This window comes from Misgurnus anguillicaudatus, chromosome 8, assembly GCF_027580225.2.
Source record: "Misgurnus anguillicaudatus chromosome 8, ASM2758022v2, whole genome shotgun sequence".
Lineage (NCBI taxonomy): Eukaryota > Metazoa > Chordata > Actinopteri > Cypriniformes > Cobitidae > Misgurnus > Misgurnus anguillicaudatus.
Window position 1 is genome coordinate 12,412,811 of NC_073344.2, and position 18,022 is coordinate 12,430,832.

The 18,022-nt window shown below is 42.0% G+C and overlaps 1 protein-coding gene across 2 annotated transcripts in view; it reads left to right on the top strand.

The window, feature by feature from the left end:
- Positions 1 to 18,022, top strand: part of herc2 (HECT and RLD domain containing E3 ubiquitin protein ligase 2) — a 67,429-nt gene that overhangs the window by 47,564 nt on the left and 1,843 nt on the right. For both annotated transcript variants that reach the window (XM_073870316.1, XM_073870315.1), the window contains exons 59-89: positions 1,901 to 2,053; positions 2,145 to 2,235; positions 2,320 to 2,497; positions 2,591 to 2,672; positions 3,530 to 3,701; positions 3,802 to 3,946; positions 4,101 to 4,326; positions 4,419 to 4,590; positions 4,715 to 4,901; positions 4,996 to 5,139; positions 5,220 to 5,411; positions 5,489 to 5,642; positions 5,727 to 5,834; positions 5,919 to 6,050; positions 6,145 to 6,303; positions 6,665 to 6,783; positions 7,696 to 7,821; positions 7,900 to 8,055; positions 8,140 to 8,255; positions 9,643 to 9,841; positions 10,063 to 10,277; positions 10,577 to 10,754; positions 11,099 to 11,260; positions 11,406 to 11,497; positions 13,461 to 13,600; positions 13,724 to 13,911; positions 13,997 to 14,194; positions 14,272 to 14,355; positions 14,657 to 14,798; positions 15,484 to 15,678; positions 15,797 to 15,909. In XM_073870316.1, the coding sequence (XP_073726417.1) occupies positions 1,901 to 2,053; positions 2,145 to 2,235; positions 2,320 to 2,497; positions 2,591 to 2,672; positions 3,530 to 3,701; positions 3,802 to 3,946; positions 4,101 to 4,326; positions 4,419 to 4,590; positions 4,715 to 4,901; positions 4,996 to 5,139; positions 5,220 to 5,411; positions 5,489 to 5,642; positions 5,727 to 5,834; positions 5,919 to 6,050; positions 6,145 to 6,303; positions 6,665 to 6,783; positions 7,696 to 7,821; positions 7,900 to 8,055; positions 8,140 to 8,255; positions 9,643 to 9,841; positions 10,063 to 10,277; positions 10,577 to 10,754; positions 11,099 to 11,260; positions 11,406 to 11,497; positions 13,461 to 13,600; positions 13,724 to 13,911; positions 13,997 to 14,194; positions 14,272 to 14,355; positions 14,657 to 14,798; positions 15,484 to 15,678; positions 15,797 to 15,909 (4,718 nt within the window). The remainder of the gene's footprint in view (positions 1 to 1,900; positions 2,054 to 2,144; positions 2,236 to 2,319; positions 2,498 to 2,590; positions 2,673 to 3,529; positions 3,702 to 3,801; positions 3,947 to 4,100; positions 4,327 to 4,418; positions 4,591 to 4,714; positions 4,902 to 4,995; positions 5,140 to 5,219; positions 5,412 to 5,488; positions 5,643 to 5,726; positions 5,835 to 5,918; positions 6,051 to 6,144; positions 6,304 to 6,664; positions 6,784 to 7,695; positions 7,822 to 7,899; positions 8,056 to 8,139; positions 8,256 to 9,642; positions 9,842 to 10,062; positions 10,278 to 10,576; positions 10,755 to 11,098; positions 11,261 to 11,405; positions 11,498 to 13,460; positions 13,601 to 13,723; positions 13,912 to 13,996; positions 14,195 to 14,271; positions 14,356 to 14,656; positions 14,799 to 15,483; positions 15,679 to 15,796; positions 15,910 to 18,022) is intronic.

Below are 18,022 nucleotides of genomic sequence, written 5' to 3' on the forward strand. Positions count from 1 at the left end.
CATATCCTTGGTTGATTTAATAACCTTAATAATTTTTAAGTGTGCTCCTAGCACTGGGAACATCAAATTATCAGATAGGCACTCGGTTTTGGTCGATCTTCAAAATGAAATTACTCTGATCGGGAGGACAAAACATTTGATCGGGACATCCCTACTAGAGGTCTTCTCAGGTCCAAAGAAATGTACCCAACCTGAAATGACCTGAATAACTTTATACCCAAACCCGACGTACATAAATAATTTTTTACCCGACCCGAGTCAAACCCGGGAAAATTAGACCCGAGTCCGACCCGAACTTCGAACTATTGGCAATTTTTTAACCCGAATGTAAACGGCACTGACGTGTGTGCATTCTGCAGACTCGCGCAGCAGTCAGACAGAAAGAAACTCCGGGGGCCTCACAACCAATTTGGCAAGCTGCTCCATTTTTTCACTTTGTTATCTGACGACGACACCAAGGTAACCGCTAAAATGTACATTTAAAATTGACTGAGGTCCGTTCAGCAAAAACCCATTCATTTTAAATTACCTGAGACCCGATGCCGCTATTATTGTACCCGACTCGTGTCCGAGGCGCATGTAAAACCTTTAGACTCGAACCTGATCGGGTCTCGGGTCGGACCTCGGGTTTTCGGATCTAAATGGACCTGTGAAGACCCTTTAATCCCTATTATTAATGGAAATGGTGCCCCAGATTTGTTTGGTTATTGACCTTTTTCAAAATATCTTCATTCGTGTTCAGCAGAACACATGAATGAACAAATGATGACCAAATTTTTATTTTTCTGTTATCTTTTTAAATTAAATCTAAAAGTAAGTCATACATTAGCTTCAGATTAAAGCTAATGCAGAATGCATAACTTGAAAGCAAAGTGAGACTAAATGCATAAAATATAAGCAAAGTTTGCTTTAACTAATGTGCAGCCACTGGTGCGCCTTTGTATATCTATGTAGCTATTTTGCAATAGAGTACCGGAGGGATGCCGTATTTTTGTAGGCCAATCCAAAGTTAGTGGGACACTGGCTCCGTCGCAAAAAAACCCATTGATTTTCCCATAGACTTTTGTTAAACACAGAGCTTATTTTTTGCGATAATCCAAAAGTTTATGACACTTGCATGTTTTGTCCAAAAATTTTGTCTTCACAACTTCTATGAATTTTGAAGTCAAAATTTGGCTTTTTATAGTTCTAGTAAACATATTTACACTTAACTCTTTCCCCGCCATTTGATGAGATAACTCGTCAATTAAGAGAAAAACGCTTCTTTGCCAATAACGTGAATTTCCGTCTTTCCGCAATACCGCTATTATCCACCAGGTGGTACACTTCCACAACTTATACAACCCGGAAGTAGCGCCTCATGTGAAAGAGAAAGAACTCCGTATAAGTTTTAAAGATTGCTTTGCATCTGATCTCTATCAAAAGTCCTTCACAAAAATGGAATTATCTCAGCTTTCTGCTCAAAATTGGGTGTTTTTGAAGAAACCTACCCGTATTTGAGAGGTGATAAAAAGAGAACTAATAAACTAAAAAAAAATTTGAAAGCAGAGGGTCTGTTCTTTCATTTGATATATTGTTTCTGTATATATTTAAAGAAGAACATTTTCTGGAAGGCATTAAACTTTTGTGAAAATCATGAAAAATGCTGGTGCTGGCTGGCAACTTTTTTAAAAACGCTGGCGGGGAAAGAGTTAATCTTCACTGATAAATGCAAATTAATTGTATGAATTATGAAGTTGTTGGACAAGACACCTGTCAAAAATAAAAAGGCATAATCTCTCCGGCACGCTATAGCTTTAAACATGATCAAATGTTTACTGAATATTATCCATCAGTGTTATTAACCATTTAACTCTTGTATTAAATGCTTTGTTTTATTTTACTATAAAGTTTATTCATATGTTTGCTGTGACTGCTGAAGGTAAAGTATATGCTTGTGGAGAGGCCACGAACGGACGGCTTGGTTTAGGACTATCAAGTGGAACGATCCCCATCCCACGCCAGATATCTGCCCTAAGCAACTATGTGGTGAAGAAAGTTGCTGTACACTCAGGTCTGACCCTTGTTCCCAATTTTTAAAGGAGACATCTCAAACCACATAGTTTCTCGTTTAACATGATTCTTTTGGTCACGCTCTTCCGCAGGTGGAAGACATGCCATGGCCTTGACTGTAGATGGGAAGGTGTTTTCATGGGGTGAAGGTGATGATGGAAAGCTTGGGCACTTTAGCCGGATGTAGGTTGTTCATATCAACAGCTATACACTATGTGCAACACTTTGCATAAGTAACTAACAAGATAAATCTTGTTTTTCCACCAGGAACTGCGATAAGCCACGGCTAATCGAGGCACTCAAGACTAAACGGATTCGAGATATCGCCTGCGGCAGCTCACACAGTGCAGCCATCACATCCAGTGGAGAGCTGTACAGCTGGGGTTTGGGGGAATACGGGCGTCTGGGTCACGGCGATAACACCACTCAACTGAGACCCAAACTGGTATTAGTTTAACTTTAAACACACAGTGATCAGTTTAAAGTGTTATTTAATGTTTTATGCACTAGATTAAGCTTCTGTGTGTTTGGTTTGCAGGTCAAGGTGCTATTGGGTCATCGTGTGGTCCAGGTGGCCTGTGGAAGTCGAGATGCCCAAACTCTGGCCCTTACAGATGAAGGTAAAAACATGATTTTGTTGCATGGAGTGTGTAAAAATAAAAATAAACTCTTCAGAATTATTCCCTAGTAAACAATCTAATAGGTGGTGGGGTTAGAAGTCGTACAGTGTTTTTAACCTAACATTAAAGGGACACTCCACTTTTTAAAAAAAAAAAAAGGTTAATTTTTAAGCTGCCCTAGAGTAAAACATTTGAGTTGTAGCGTTTTGTAATTTATTGAGCTGATCTCTGGGTCTGGCGGTACTACTTTTAGCATAGCATAGCATAATTTATTAAATCTGATTAGACCATTAGCATCGCGCTCACTAAAGAGTTTTAATATAAACTTGATTCTTCTGTAGTTACTTTGTGTACTAGAAACGACGGAAAATTAAAAGTTGCGATTTTTCTAGGCAGATATGGCTAGGAACTATACTCTCATTCTGGCGTAATAATCAAGGAATTTGCTGTTGTACCATGCATACAGCATGCGCAATGTTATTACGCAGTGCCCGAAAATAGTCCCCTTGGTAACGTTCAATAGCTGGGGACTATTTTCGATGTACACGATGTAATTACAAAAGAGTCAAGGTTAAAATAGGAAAAATATCGAAACTCTGGTTATTTTTGAGCACGATGCTAATGGTCTAATCCGATTCAATGGATTATGCTAAGCTATGCTAAAAGTGGTAACGCCAGACCCAGAGATCGTCTGAATGGATTCCAAAACAGTAAAAATCAATTGTTTAACTTTAGGGGAGCTGGAAAATAAGCCTATTTTCAAAAAAAAAAAATGGAGTGTCCCTTTAACCCTGAACTTTGACCTCAAACCTATGTGATGAAATGACATGCACTCTGTATTTGTGTATGTTTTCCAGGAATGGTGTTCTCATGGGGTGATGGAGACTTTGGGAAGCTGGGTCGTGGTGGGAGCGAGGGCTGTAACATTCCTCAGAACATCGAGCGGCTGAACGGGCAAGCGGTTTGTCAGATTGAATGTGGAGCCCAATTCTCCCTCGCCCTCACCAAATCTGGAGTCGTCTGGACCTGGTACGAATATTTTAAATGATTAAAGTATATACCATTTGATACGGTTCATGCAACCAGTTCCTCCGAATATTCCAAGCTCTTATGCTCTCATGTTGTGCAGGGGTAAGGGAGATTACTTTCGGCTAGGTCACGGCACGGACGTGCATGTGCGCAAACCTCAGATGGTGGAAGGGCTGCGTGGGAAGAAGATCATTCACGTGGCCGTAGGGGCACTGCATTGCTTGGCCGTCACAGAAACTGGACAGGTGGGGCGTGTTTGTACCCATCAGGCGTGCTTATAAAAACAACCAACAGTATTTTGACACATTAAACAACTGATGATGTGTAGTAAAAACATTCACCTCCTGTTGATAAAGCTATTCACCTTTGTGCTCAAGTAAGGAATTGCTGTTTGTGTAGGTGTACGCATGGGGGGATAATGACCACGGGCAGCAGGGGAACGGCACAACTACGGTCAACAGAAAGCCCACGCTGGTGCAGGGCCTGGAGGGGCAAAAGATCACCCGTGTAGCTTGTGGCTCTTCCCACAGCGTGGCCTGGACCACCGTGGACGTCACCACACCTTCCGTTCACGAGCCTGTCCTTTTCCAGACTGCCCGTGATTCCCTCGGAGCTTCTTATCTTGGTACAAACTGCTTTATCTTTATTGCTTTCTGTTGCTGTGTTTGCCCAATCATGTTGTCAATCAAGGTTTTGGGGGCGCTGTTTGTTTTGCAGGTGTGCCATCAGATAGTGACCCATCTTTACTGAGTAATAAGATCAACGGAGGGAATAGTGTGAAGCCCAACAGGCCGTCTCTGGCAAAGATCCTGCTCTCGCTGGATGGCAACCTGTCCAAACAACAGGCCCTGTCCCATGTGCTTTCTGCCCTGCAGATCATGTATGCCAGGTATGTATAGCATCTTTTTTTTACCCATGTTTGCTTATAAGAGTAATATTTCACCCCATAAAAGTAGTCCGCAAGAAGGTGTTGACAGGTTGGACAGGTGTGACTAAAGTAATGTGTATGCCAGGGATGCAGTGGTGGAAGCATTGATGCCCGCTTGCATGATGCCTCTGGAGTGTCCATCCAGCTCTCCTGTACCCCCTTCAGACTGTTCATCAGCTTCTAGCCCCTGTGAGGCTGAAGGACCAGCCTTGCTTTCAGAGACAGAAGAGCGGGTCAGCCCGCACCCTTGGTTGGACAGCAAAAGAGGAGATGTGAGGAACTGTGCATTCAGACTTGCTTCACTAGCTTTAGGTAAAATGTGCATTTTTTAGCATTTATGCTAATATGGTGTTGTGTGGTCGCCAGGTGACCACGTCTGAGGATGCCACTACACCTTCATCGGCTGTGACCCCTTCTGCTGCCTCCGCCTCCTCTCGACCATTCATCCCAGTGACAGACGACCCTGGTGCTGCCAGCATCATCGCTGAGACTATGACCAAAACCAAAGAGGTCAGTTAGCCATGCAGTCAGATTTATAGGGAACCCTGAGCATTTGAGCTGATTTGAGCTGATTTGATTTATTATCACAGGACTCTGAGAGCCAAAGTAAAGCGGCGGGCCCGGAGCCACAATATCTGGATGAGTTCACCAGCCTGCTTATCCCTGATGACACGCGTGTGATGGTGGACCTGTTAAAACTGGCTGTGTCGGTGCGCTCGGGTGATAAAGGCAAAGAGGTGCTTTCTGCCGTGCTGTCCGGCATGGGCACGGCCTACCCGCAGGTATGAACCAAATCTTTTAGTAAGAATAGTATGTTTGTTTGGAGATGGTCTATTCTTATATGTTTGTGGGGGTGCAGGTGGCAGATATGCTCTTGGAGTTATGCGTGACTGAATTAGAGGACGTGGCCACGGACTCTCAAAGCGGACGTCTGTCGTCTCAGCCAGTGGTGGTGGAGAGCAGCCACCCTTATACTGATGATACATCTACTAGCGGAACTGTGAAGATACCAGGTTACCTCCATATTTCTTTATCAGCACAAGTAGATGAAAAAGCATGAGATTTCACATAAAATTATGATACGTATTTTTTTTTAGGTGCTGAAGGACTGAGGGTGGAGTTTGATCGGCAGTGTTCAACAGAAAGAAGGCACGACCCCCTTACCATCATGGATGGAGCCAACCGGATTGTGTCTGTTCGATCAGGTGACGCACTACACATCTCAATATTGGATCTTTGGTCTGTTGGTTGTTACATACTTACAGTGTTTTTATTTTTCTTACTTTCAGGTCGTGAGTGGTCTGATTGGTCCAGTGAGTTGCGGATCCCAGGAGATGAGCTGAAATGGAAGTTCACCAGCGATGGGTCTGTCAACGGCTGGGGTTGGCGCTTTACTGTCTATCCCATCATGCCTGCTGCTGGTATGCCAATTTATGTCACAGTTTTTCACAGATAAATATTTTTTGCTCCAATGTGATATTCTGGAATGGTTGATCTTCAAATAAACTTCCCCAGGTCCTAAAGACCTCCTCTCCGACCGCTGCATTCTGTCTTGCCCCTCTATGGATCTGGTAACGTGTCTGCTAGACTTCCGGCTGAATTTCGCTTCGAACCGCAGCATCGTGCCAAGGTTGGCGGCATCACTTGCTGCTTGTGCCCAACTCAGTGCTTTGGGTAAGGACTTAACCCCCTCAAAGAAAGATTGAATATACAAGACTAGGCTGGTTTATGAAGTACTGTATGCAGATGCATTATTCGAAATGTGTGACCCTGTCTGGGAAAACCCAGCTAAAGCCATCATCGTTTTTGACATAAAATCATCATACATAATGTAAAGCATTTTAGTGAGATATGACCTTGTTATCTAGCATAACAAAGATTAAAATCAATGTGAAATCAATTATTGAAATCAAACTTTGATGCTGCTAAATTAGATTTTTATATTTTACATAAATTTGACCCTGTCTGTGAAATCCAAGTTTACAAATTATTTCAGTTTTTCTAATGTTTATTTTTTTCTGTGTCCTTTTTTCAGCGGCTGGTCATCGCATGTGGGCCCTGCAGAGGTTACGTAAGCTGCTGACTACTGAATATGGCCAGTCAATCAACATCAACCGGCTTTTAGGAGACACTGAAGGAGAGCCCCGCTCTGTGGTCAGTTCATTCACATATACATCCACATGTGTAGTTTAATGTACTATATAGTCTTACATAATAGAGGTCTGCAATGGACTCCAAGTTGGCATCCCACAGAGTTACCATGCTAATATCATAGTCCCTTTTTGAATTACTTGGGCAACTGGCTTAAAGAAAATGGTAATCCTATGATACTTGTTGTAACATTTTAAAGGAAAACACAACCGTTTTTCAATGTTTTATTATGTTCTTACCTCAACTTAGACAAATCAACATACCTATCCCTTTTTTCAATGCGTACACTTAATCCTTGTACAGCGTGTGAATGTGTTAGCATTTAGCCTAGCTCCATTCATTTCTTAGGATCCAAACACGGATGAATTTAGAAGAAGCAACCAAACACTTCCATGTTTTCCCAATTTAAAGACTGTTACATGAGTAGTTACACGAGTAAGTATGGTGTTACAAAATAAATGTTGTTGTTTTTTTTAGCGGATAAAAATGAGAATTATTGTATGGCAGGAGAACACTTAGTTTGCAGCACTTCGACCTCGGCGCGCAGTAACGTTTTATTTTGTGCCATCATACTTGTGTAACTACTCATGTAACAGTCTTTAAATAGGGAAAACATGGAAGTGTTTGGTGGCTTCTAAATTCATCCCTGTTTGGATCCTAAGGAATGAATGGAGCTAAGCTAAATGCTAACACATTCACGACACAGAGTACAAAGATTAAGTACACGCATTGAAAAAAGATGGGTAATTTGTCTAAGTTGAGGTAAGAACATAGTAAAATATTGAAAAACGCTTGTGTTTTCCTTTAAATAAGGGGGAAAACGTGTATGTCTTCCATTCGTTTCTTCTAATAATTCGATTTTTTTAATGAATTTAATTAATTAATAGGCTAAAATAGACTGAAATTGTTTTATAGAGTTTTACTGGAAGTGCGCTGGCTGCTCTGGTGAAAGGACTTCCTGAAGCATTACAGAGACAGTACGAGTATGAAGAACCCATTGTTCGTGGAGGCAAACAGCTTCTCCATAGTCCTTTCTTCAAGGTGCGTCTCCATTCAGACAGATATAGAGCTCAAGCTGTGAATTGTCTCTGGAAGTAATGTACTTTTTATCCTTTATAGGTGTTGGTCGCACTTGCGTGCGATCTGGAGTTGGACACTCTCCCTTGTTGTGCCGAGACGCACAAATGGGCCTGGTTTCGCCGTTACTGCACCGCCTCCAGGGTGTCGGTGGCTCTCGACAAGAGGACCCCTTTGCCCCGAGCTTTCCTGGACGAGGTGAGTTTTCTAAAAGACTGAACGTGTTTTGCATGATTTTAGAATGAGAGCTTATAACACCGTCCAATGCGTCCATCCCACCAGGTTGCTAAGAAAGTCCGGGAGCTTATGGCAGATCACGAGAACATGAACACGCTTCACGAGAGTCATGACTTGTTCAAGAGAGAGCAGGATGAACAGCTGGTTCAGTGGATGAACAGGTACATTTTTAGATGTTTGAGTTTTGGTAAAATCTAGTTGTTATAATTTGTTCCAATAGCTCAGTTGGTAGGGAATTCTGTTGTGGAAATGTGTGGCTTAAAGGGACATTCCACGTTTTTTTGAAAATATGCTCATTTTCCAGCTCCCCTAGAGTTAAACATTTGATTCTTACCGTTTTGAAATCCATTCAAATGATCTCCAGGTCTGGGGCTAGCAGTTTTAGCATAGCTTAGCATAATCCATTGAATCTGATTAGACCATTAGCATTGAGCTAAAAATAATCAAAGAGTTTTGATATTTTTCCTATTTAAAATTTGACTCCTCTGTAGTTACATCGTGCACCAAGACCGACAGACAATTAAAAGTTGCGACTTTCTAGGCAGATATGGCTAGGAACCACACTTTCATTCTGGCGTAACAATCAAGGACTCCGCTGATGCAACATGTCTGCAGCAGGCGCAGTGATGCCACGCACTGCCCGAAAACAGTCCCCTTGTTTACTTTTAATAGCAGGGGACTGTTTTCGGGCAGTGCATAATATCACTACGCCATGATACGGCAGCAAAGTCCTTGATTATCTGCCTAGAAAATCGCAACTTTTAATTTTCTGTCGGTCTTAGTACAAGATGTAACTAAAGAAGAGTCAAGTTTAAAATAGGAAAAATATTGAAACTCTTTGGTTATTTTTAGTGCAATGCTAATGGTCTAATCAGATTCAATGGATTATGCTAAAAGTGGTACCACCAGACCCGGAGATTAGCTAAATGGATTCCAAAATGGTAAGAATCAAATGTTTAACTCTAGGGGAGCTGGAAAATGAGCATATTTGCAAAAAAGTGAAATGTCCCTTTAAAGCGTCCAAAAATTAAAATTCTCACATGATTTACTCACTCTCAAGCCATCCGAGATGCATAAGTTTATCATCTTTCAGAAGAACACCTTTTTAATTATTTTAGAAAATGTCCTATCTCTTCCAAACTTTTAAACCATTAGAAATGGGGTCTACCTCCGTCAAGCCCAAATAATGTGCATCCATCCTTCACAAAAGCAATCCATACGGCTCCAGGGGGATAAATACAGGCCTTCTGAGGGTAATCGATGTGATTTTGTAAGAAAAATATCCTTATTTAAAACTTTATAAACTAGAATAACTAGCTAGGAAGTGGACCCCATTTCTAACTGTTAAAAAGCTTGGACATTTTCTAAAATAACTGAAAATGTATTTGTCTGAAAAATGATAGACATGTGTATCTCCGATGACTTGAGGGTGAGTAAATCATAAGGTAATTTTCATTTTCGGCCGAACTATCCCTTTAAATGCACTTAAAAATCGCTGGCTAAAAGCATCTGCCAAATGTATAATTGTAATAATTTGCTTTTCTGTAGGCGGCCAGATGATTGGACGCTCTCAGCTGGTGGCAGTGGGACCATCTATGGCTGGGGTCACAACCACCGGGGTCAGTTAGGTGGTATTGAAGGTGCAAAGGTGAAAGTTCCCACACCAACAGAAGCACTAGCTACACTGCGACCTGTGCAACTTATCGGTGGAGAGCAGACCCTATTTGCCGTCACTGCCGATGGGAAAGTAAGATATCCAATGATTACATTTTACACACAAAGATTTTTGTAAAGTCTGTTGTGCTGCTACAAGAACACCAGCAATACTCAATTGTACTGTTTATATTAATATGAGCGAAATATACATTAATTAACTTTATTTTTTACCTGAGGCATCATATAAATTGCTGAATATGCCACATTGGTTTATGTTTAATACTTGTATGTAACCTGTGGTGCTCTCCTCAGCTCTATGCTACTGGATATGGTGCAGGTGGACGGCTGGGAATCGGAGGCACCGAGTCGGTCTCCACCCCGACCCTGCTGGAGTCAATCCAACATGTTTTTATCCGGAAGGTGGCTGTGAACTCAGGAGGAAAACACTGCTTGGCTCTTTCCTCTGAAGGTGAACTCTACTCTTGGGGAGAAGCAGAGGATGGAAAACTGGGCCATGGCAACAGAAGGTCAGGCCTCCATACTATGATTACCACTAATGTTTAGTGTGGTCACCTTTACTGTGGCTTTCTTTGGATTTAATTATCACTGATGTTTTATCCACACTGTATTTTTTTAAATCAATAATAAAAAAATGTACCTCAAAAAATACAATGGTGGTACAAGTGATGGTACCTTGTTGAAGTTGTAATTTTTAGGAGCCAGAAGTTATTACCCTCTCTGATATATGTGCACTAGACTACCACTAATTTTCTTGAGCAGATTGTAAGTACAGTGTGTGTGACTGGTACGGCTCTGCTTTTTTCAGCCCATGTGACCGTCCACGCGTGATTGAGTCTCTGAGAGGGGTGGAGGTGGTGGACATTGCTGCCGGCGGAGCCCACAGCGCTTGCATCACAGCCAGCGGAGAGCTCTACACATGGGGCAAGGGCCGCTACGGCCGTCTGGGTCACGGAGACAGTGAAGACCAGCTTAAACCAAAACTGGTGCGTTAAATGGACCTTTTTAAAGGCTACTACTCCAGTGACAGCTTGGGACCATTTATTTTGCCAACTTCATTTAACGTAATGATTTACGAAGGAATTGTCAATTAAAGTATAATTCAATTCAAACTTCCAGTTAGTCGCCAAGTTTGGAGTCTCTATAATGTATAATCTCTGATTATACAAATATCAAATCTTTCTACCCTTAAAAACACAAAATACGTGTGACTAACTGAATGTACCAGTGATAAATTGGGCGAGACAGAAACTTCAAAAAGAGCTAGGTGGATTATTTTGTCACATTGCTGAAAAATAGCTTTGTTTTGTTACTGTGTGTGTGCATTCAGGTGGAAGCTCTGCAGGGGCATCGTGTAATAGATGTGGCATGTGGCAGTGGAGATGCCCAGACTCTCTGCCTGACTGATGATGACATGGTGTGGTCGTGGGGGGATGGAGACTACGGCAAGCTGGGCCGAGGAGGAAGTGATGGATGTAAAGTGCCTATGAAAGTAAGACCCACTGCTTTACATACTCCTGAAAAACTTTCTGCTGACTGCTTCCAGTTTGTTCAATGGTAGAGCATTGCGTTAGCGCCGCAAAACGCTGTGGGTTTAATCCCAGTTTGATTTGATTAATCTCTCTCTCTCTTTCTAGATTGACTCATTGACAGGATTGGGTGTTGTGAAAGTGGAGTGTGGCTCTCAGTTCTCAGTGGCTCTCACCAAGTCTGGAGCAGTTTATACATGGTAATAATAGTGAACGTATTATATACTGTTTCCATCAGATATTTAGCCATAACATCAGCCAGAAACGGTGCCTGACGAACTGAAGCCTTAGCGCTGCCTTGTTCATTTACACTGCATATGTACATATCGCCCAAGCTGTAATAAAATTGTCACATCAGTATTGTATTGGCCGTCCTTAAGTTACAAATCCTTATTGTTTGATTGACCCATGTCACATATGTATCAGTCCTTCCAGAAAAACGCATTTTGTGATTGTTGTAGGCAAAAATCCTTGATCTTGCGGCACGTTTTCTTACAAAATGCAATGGAATATGCAGGATATTTATGCGAGAATTGCGGGAACTTGCAAAAACTGTTTGCAGCTTATGTAGCTTTTCATTGATGTTTACGTCGCTTAATTACGTCACTTCCTAACAGTACATTCCCACAGGGCATAAGCGTTAAAGGACAAGTTCAGTATTTTACACTTAAAGTCCTGTTTACAGATTGTTTATGATGAAATAGAACGGTTGTGACTGAAATTTCGACATATGCGGCTGCCCCGAGAATTTTCGGGTGTTTGTTTTTTCACCTCCCACCTGTATAATGGGTGTGTAGGTGCATAGGAACAATCCTTCCTAAAATGCATTAAACTTTCGTTTGCAAAGACGTGAAACTCACCGAGTGGTCAGGGGTGTTCACTGATATGCTCACACAAAAATCGCTGCAAAAGATGCTTTCCAACAGCTGTTTTAGCATTCGTTGTAAACTTATGGACCTATTTTTCCAAACGCCTCACACCCGTATATTCTTCAATTGAGAGCTTGAATAATAGACACTCTAGCCCAGTTGGTGGCGATAATCGGCCTTTGCCAATTGTAAGAATACAAACAAAGTTCCCGGCGGCGGAGTAATACAGTACCTCACAGCACATCTAATACAAGTCAATGGAGTTGGACAAAACTACGATTAAACCTGTTGGAATGCGTCTTTTGCAGTGATTTTTGTGTGAGCATATCAGTGAACACCCCTGACCACTCGTGAGTTTCACGTCTTTGTAAACGAAAGTTTAATGCATTTTAGGAAGGATTGTTCCAGTGCACCTATAGAGCCATTTTAGAGGTGGGAGGTGATACAAGAAACACCTGAAAATTCTCGGGCCAGCATCATATGTCCAAATTTCAGTCAAAACTGTTCTATTTCATCATAAACGATCTGAAAAAAGGACTTTAAGGGTAAAATACCGAACTTGTCCTTTAACGCTTCCCATTCACTTTTAATGCGTGAGGTCATGTGTTGCCGAACTGAATTGTGGATCCGTCGGCGCCGCGTCAGTGCCGTTGCTCACGGCAGAAGTTGAACATTTCTCAACTTTTCAAGCGGCAACACGTGTGGCAGCCAATCAGATCACCTTATGCAAATAACCTAGGCGGAGTCAGCCAATTAAGTTTATGGAAGACCGGAGCTTAGGTTGCGGCCACTGTGATTGGCTGTTAACCACACTTCAGACAAGCCTTCCGTCAAGCGTTAACGCTTACGCCCCGTGTGAATGCGCCGTAAAATTCCCATGGCAACAGGGGACATGGTTGCGCACGTGTGAAGTAAATGCAACATTTTTCAACTTTCTGCTAAGATATATATGACATTTTGCTATGAAAATGCGGGAATTATGAAATCATGCAAGCCCCGCATATTTTGCGAGCAGAAATCTGCAATTTATGCAGCGAAAGTGCGGCGTATCTAAAAAATGCAGCTCCCGCATAAATATTATTATGCATTGAATCATGCGATCGCATAATCACCTTTTTCTGGAGGGACTAAATATGTATTAGCATTATATCACCATCAACCATGCCATTACGCCAATTTGTATTGCATCTTTCCTTGAAAATCCCTGTTGTCCACTAATCAATCCCACAAGGCAGCAGTACATATGTTGATGTAAATAAAGGATTATAGTTGTTGACATACTCGTGTGTTTAAGGGGGAAAGGCGACTACCACAGGCTTGGACACGGCTCTGACGATCATGTCCGCAGACCCCGGCAGGTCCAGGGTTTGCAAGGCAAGAAGGTCATCGCCATAGCAACGGGTTCTCTTCACTGTGTGTGCTGCACTGAGGATGGTAAGGCATTTTCTTTTGATTTATGACACTCACTATTATGTAGTAATAGCTTCCTGTGAGTTTGGCATTAGTTGTTATTGGTATTGGTTATATTTTGCTAAAAATCCAAACGTAAATGTACAGGCGAAGTGTACACGTGGGGTGATAATGACGAAGGTCAGCTTGGCGACGGGACCACCAATGCTATTCAGCGGCCAAGGCTGGTGACGGCACTACAGGGCAAGAAAATCAACCGGGTGGCCTGTGGATCAGCGCACACCCTGGCCTGGTCCACCAGCAAACCCACCAACGCTGGAAAACTGCCTGCTCAGGTATTGCATTACCAATCTTAGCTCATCTGCAATAGTATTTGCCAGAAGTGCATGTTTTATACAGTACATCTCTGTATGCGTGTAGGTCCCTATGGAGTACAACCACTTGCAGGAGATCCCCATCATGGCCCTAAGAAACAGACTCCTTTTGTTGCACCACATCTCTGAGCTCTTCTGCCCCTGCATCCCAATGTTCGACCTGGAGGGACGGCTCGGCGAGACCAGACATGGCATCTCTGTTGGCTTTGACACGCTACGTGGAATCCTTATATCACAGGGAAAGGTAAGGGTGCCTGCGGGTACAACAACTTTCAACCAAATTTTGGACGATAATAAGTACTTTTTTTTTTTTATGTGTAGGAGGCAGCATTCCGTAAAGTGGTGCAGGCGACCATGGTTCGAGACCGTCAGCATGGGCCAGTGGTGGAGCTGAACCGGATACAGGTTAGTCTTATAATAAACTCCCATCATTGCCGTCTCAACCTAATTGCAGGGCTGTGCTGATACAGTGTAGCATTTTCTTCAGTTTTTTTTTATGAAGAAATTTGGATCCTTGCTCTGCTCAGCACAAGGTTCTTCGGGAGACTTCCCTCTAAATAATGGGTCTCTAATGGGGCCCCTGGAGTCTGGCCGTGTTCTTTATAACAATCTATCAAGTCTTACAGGAAACATACGGGAAGAGTTTATTGCTTAGGGCAGAAGTGTATATACAGAACCACATAAACGTCATCTCTTTTACCTTCAGGTCAAGCGGTCTCGCAGTAAAGGAGGTCTGGCAGGGCCGGACGGCACCAAGTCGGTGTTCGGACAGATGTGCGCTAAGATGAGCTCTTTCAGCCCTGATAGTCTACTGCTACCGCATCGGGTGTGGAAGGTCAAGTTTGTGGGTAAGTTCAGATTTAAAGCGACACTCCACTTTTTTTTTTAAATATGCAAAATTTCCAGCTCCCCTAGAGTTAAACAATTGATTTTTACTGTTTTGGAATCCATTCAGACGATCTCCGGGTTTGGCGCTACCATTGTTAGCATAGCTTAGCATAATCCATTGAATCTGATTAGACCATTAGCATCGCGCTAAAAAATAACCAAAGAGTGTCGTACCATGGCTGCAGGAGGCGCAATGATATTGCGCAACGCCTGAAAATGGTCCCCTGCTATTGAAAGTAACCAAGGGGATTATTTTTGGGCAGTGCGTGGTATCACTGCGCCTGCTGCAGCCATGTTACAGCAACAAAGTTCTTGATTATTACGCCAGAATGAGAGTATAGTTCCTAGCCATATCGGCCTAGAAAATCACAAATTTAAATTTTCTGTTGTTGTTAGTACACGGTGTAACTACAAAGAGTCTAATCAGATTTAATTGATTCTGCTAAGCTATGCTAACAGTGGTACCGCTAGACCCGGAGATCAGCTGAATGGATTCAAAAACAGTAAAAATCAAATGTTTAACTCTAGGGGAGCTCGAAAAAAGCATATTTTCAAAAAAAGTAGAGTGTACCTTTAAACATGAAGAAAGGAAGTTATGGGAAGAAAGTGAATAGGTCAACGTGATCCCAATGATGTTTTGTGTAGGTGAGTCGGTGGATGACTGCGGCGGAGGATACAGTGAATCCATCGCAGAGATGTGCGAGGAGCTACAGAACGGGCTCACTCCCCTTCTCATTGTCACCCCCAATGGGCGAGATGAATCCGGAGCAAATAGAGACTGCTTCTTGCTCAACCCGGCCGCCAAATCCCCTCTGCACATCAGCATGTTCCGCTTCTTAGGTATCCATGTGCATACACTTCCAAAACTGATAAAGTGGTCCGTAGTTTGTCACAGCTGTTGTAATCCTCTTCATTAGATCTTGTAATATAATATACTCTGATGTTTATGTTGGTATAGGGGTGCTTCTGGGCATTGCCATTCGCACAGGAAGTCCCCTGAGCTTGTACCTGGCTGAACCTGTGTGGAAGCAGTTGGCAGGCATGAATCTGACCATCGCTGATCTCAGTGAGGTAGGTATTGGTTTGCGTATGCACTGTTAACCCTTTCCCAGCCAGTATTTTATTTTCAAGTTGCCAACCAGCAGTAGATTTTTTTATGATTTTACAAATTTTTAATGGCTTCCAGAGCTCAAATTCTTTGCATTTTCCTGCTCTGATTTGATTGACAGGATATATCAGCCAAGACTATTGGTGATGACTATCGTATTTTTATAAAATATATATATATATATATAAAATTTTAACTGTCAAAATACCAATGAGCTTGTCAATATATAGCTGGAAATGTGTTAACAAAATTAAAATGTTACAGGGTTTTTTGCATTGCTGGATGGGATTTTGATGTCTGTTTATTTACAATGCATAATTGTACAATTCATTAATGTACAGTACTAACATACCTGAAAAGCTAAAACCTATTTTTTAGTGGTACTAAAAATTATGGTTGCGGTTCGAGCAAGAACTGAATCTGTTATATAAATGACTAGAACAAGAGCTTGTACCATACTGTATACATTCTTTACATGGTTTATGACCTGTAATCCATGTCAGCTGACCACCGATCAGTACATACTTAAGGTTTACTGCAAAGCTATGTACTATGTGAAATTTACACTACACTCATACTGCATCACGTGCAGTTCACCATCATTAAGCAGCGATTTGTAGTAAAGCCCAGAAATGCAAGGGTTCAGTTAGAGCTTAAATGAACCGGGGGACTGCAGCGTGATGTAAAGCTGTGTGTGTGCACGTGTGACGTGTAGTGAATGTGACGGCTCTCTCCTGCGTTCATACCGGCATCATGTGCTGCTGAGATGTCTGCAGTGATGCCGCTTCACAGAACATATCGTCTGTTAGTCACAGAGCTCCTGTTGTTTCTTGCCTTTCGCCTGAAGATATCAGAAAGGTTAAACGAAACATTGCCAAGCACAAGACAGCTGTGAGACGCTCATGCACATTCTTTATCCCTCTTTGTGGTCATTTGCGCAGGTTTTTGTTTTCTGTAGACGTCTTTGTTGAATGACTAATAGTTATTATGCGTAATACTGTACCATAACCAAAATAATCATTATGAAATAGAAATTTAGCATAAATATTAAGAATAAATGAATGCAGTGGTAATCCAAAGTACTTGCTTAACCTAATTAGTATTCATAACCTAAGGCTTTTTTTAATTTCAGTGATTGACACTTCAGAAAGTTTATAAGCTACTGTATGTGTGGACATGATTAAATTAATATTCATAAGGTAATCTTCCTATAGGATGGGAGTCACACTGATACCATCCATGTACCAAACTGACTATAAAGTAACTGAAATTATCCCCCTACCCCATTTTTATATTAAAGGGACACTCCACTTTTTTTGGAAGTATGCCCATTTTCCAGCTCCCCTGGAGTTAAACATTTGATTTTTGCTGTTTTGGAATCCTTTCGGCTGATCTCCGGGTCTGGCGGTACCACTTTTGGCCTGGCTTGGCATAATCCATTGAGTCTGATTGGACTATTGGCATCGCACTAAAAAATAAACAAAGAGTTTTGATATTTTTCCTATTTAAAACGTGACTCTTCTGTAGTTACATCATGTACGAAGACCGACAGACAATTACAAGTTGCGATTTTCTAGGCAGATCTGGCCAGGAACTATACTCTCATTTTGGCGTAATAAACAAGGAGTTTGCTGCTGTAACATGGCTGCAGCAGGCGTAGTGAGTTTACGCACTGACCGAAAATAGTCACCTTGGTTAATTTCAATAGCAGGGAACTATTTTCAGACACTGTGTGATATCATTGCGCCCCCTGCGGCCATGTTGCAGCGGCGGGCTCCTTGATTGTTGCGCCGGAATGAGAGTATAGTTTCTTGCCACATATTGTCATATGGAAAGGCGCAGCTTTGATTTTCCGTCTGTCTTAGTACACGATGTAGCTACAGAAGAATCAAGTTTTGAGTGGGAAAAATATCGAAACTCTTTAGGTTGTTTTTTGGCGTGATGCTGGTGGTCTGATCCGATTCGGTGGATTATGCTAAGCTATGCTAATAGTGGTACCGCCAGACCAGGAGATCAGCTGAATGGATTCCAAAACTGTAAAAATCAAATGTTTAACTCTAGGGGAGCTGGAAAATT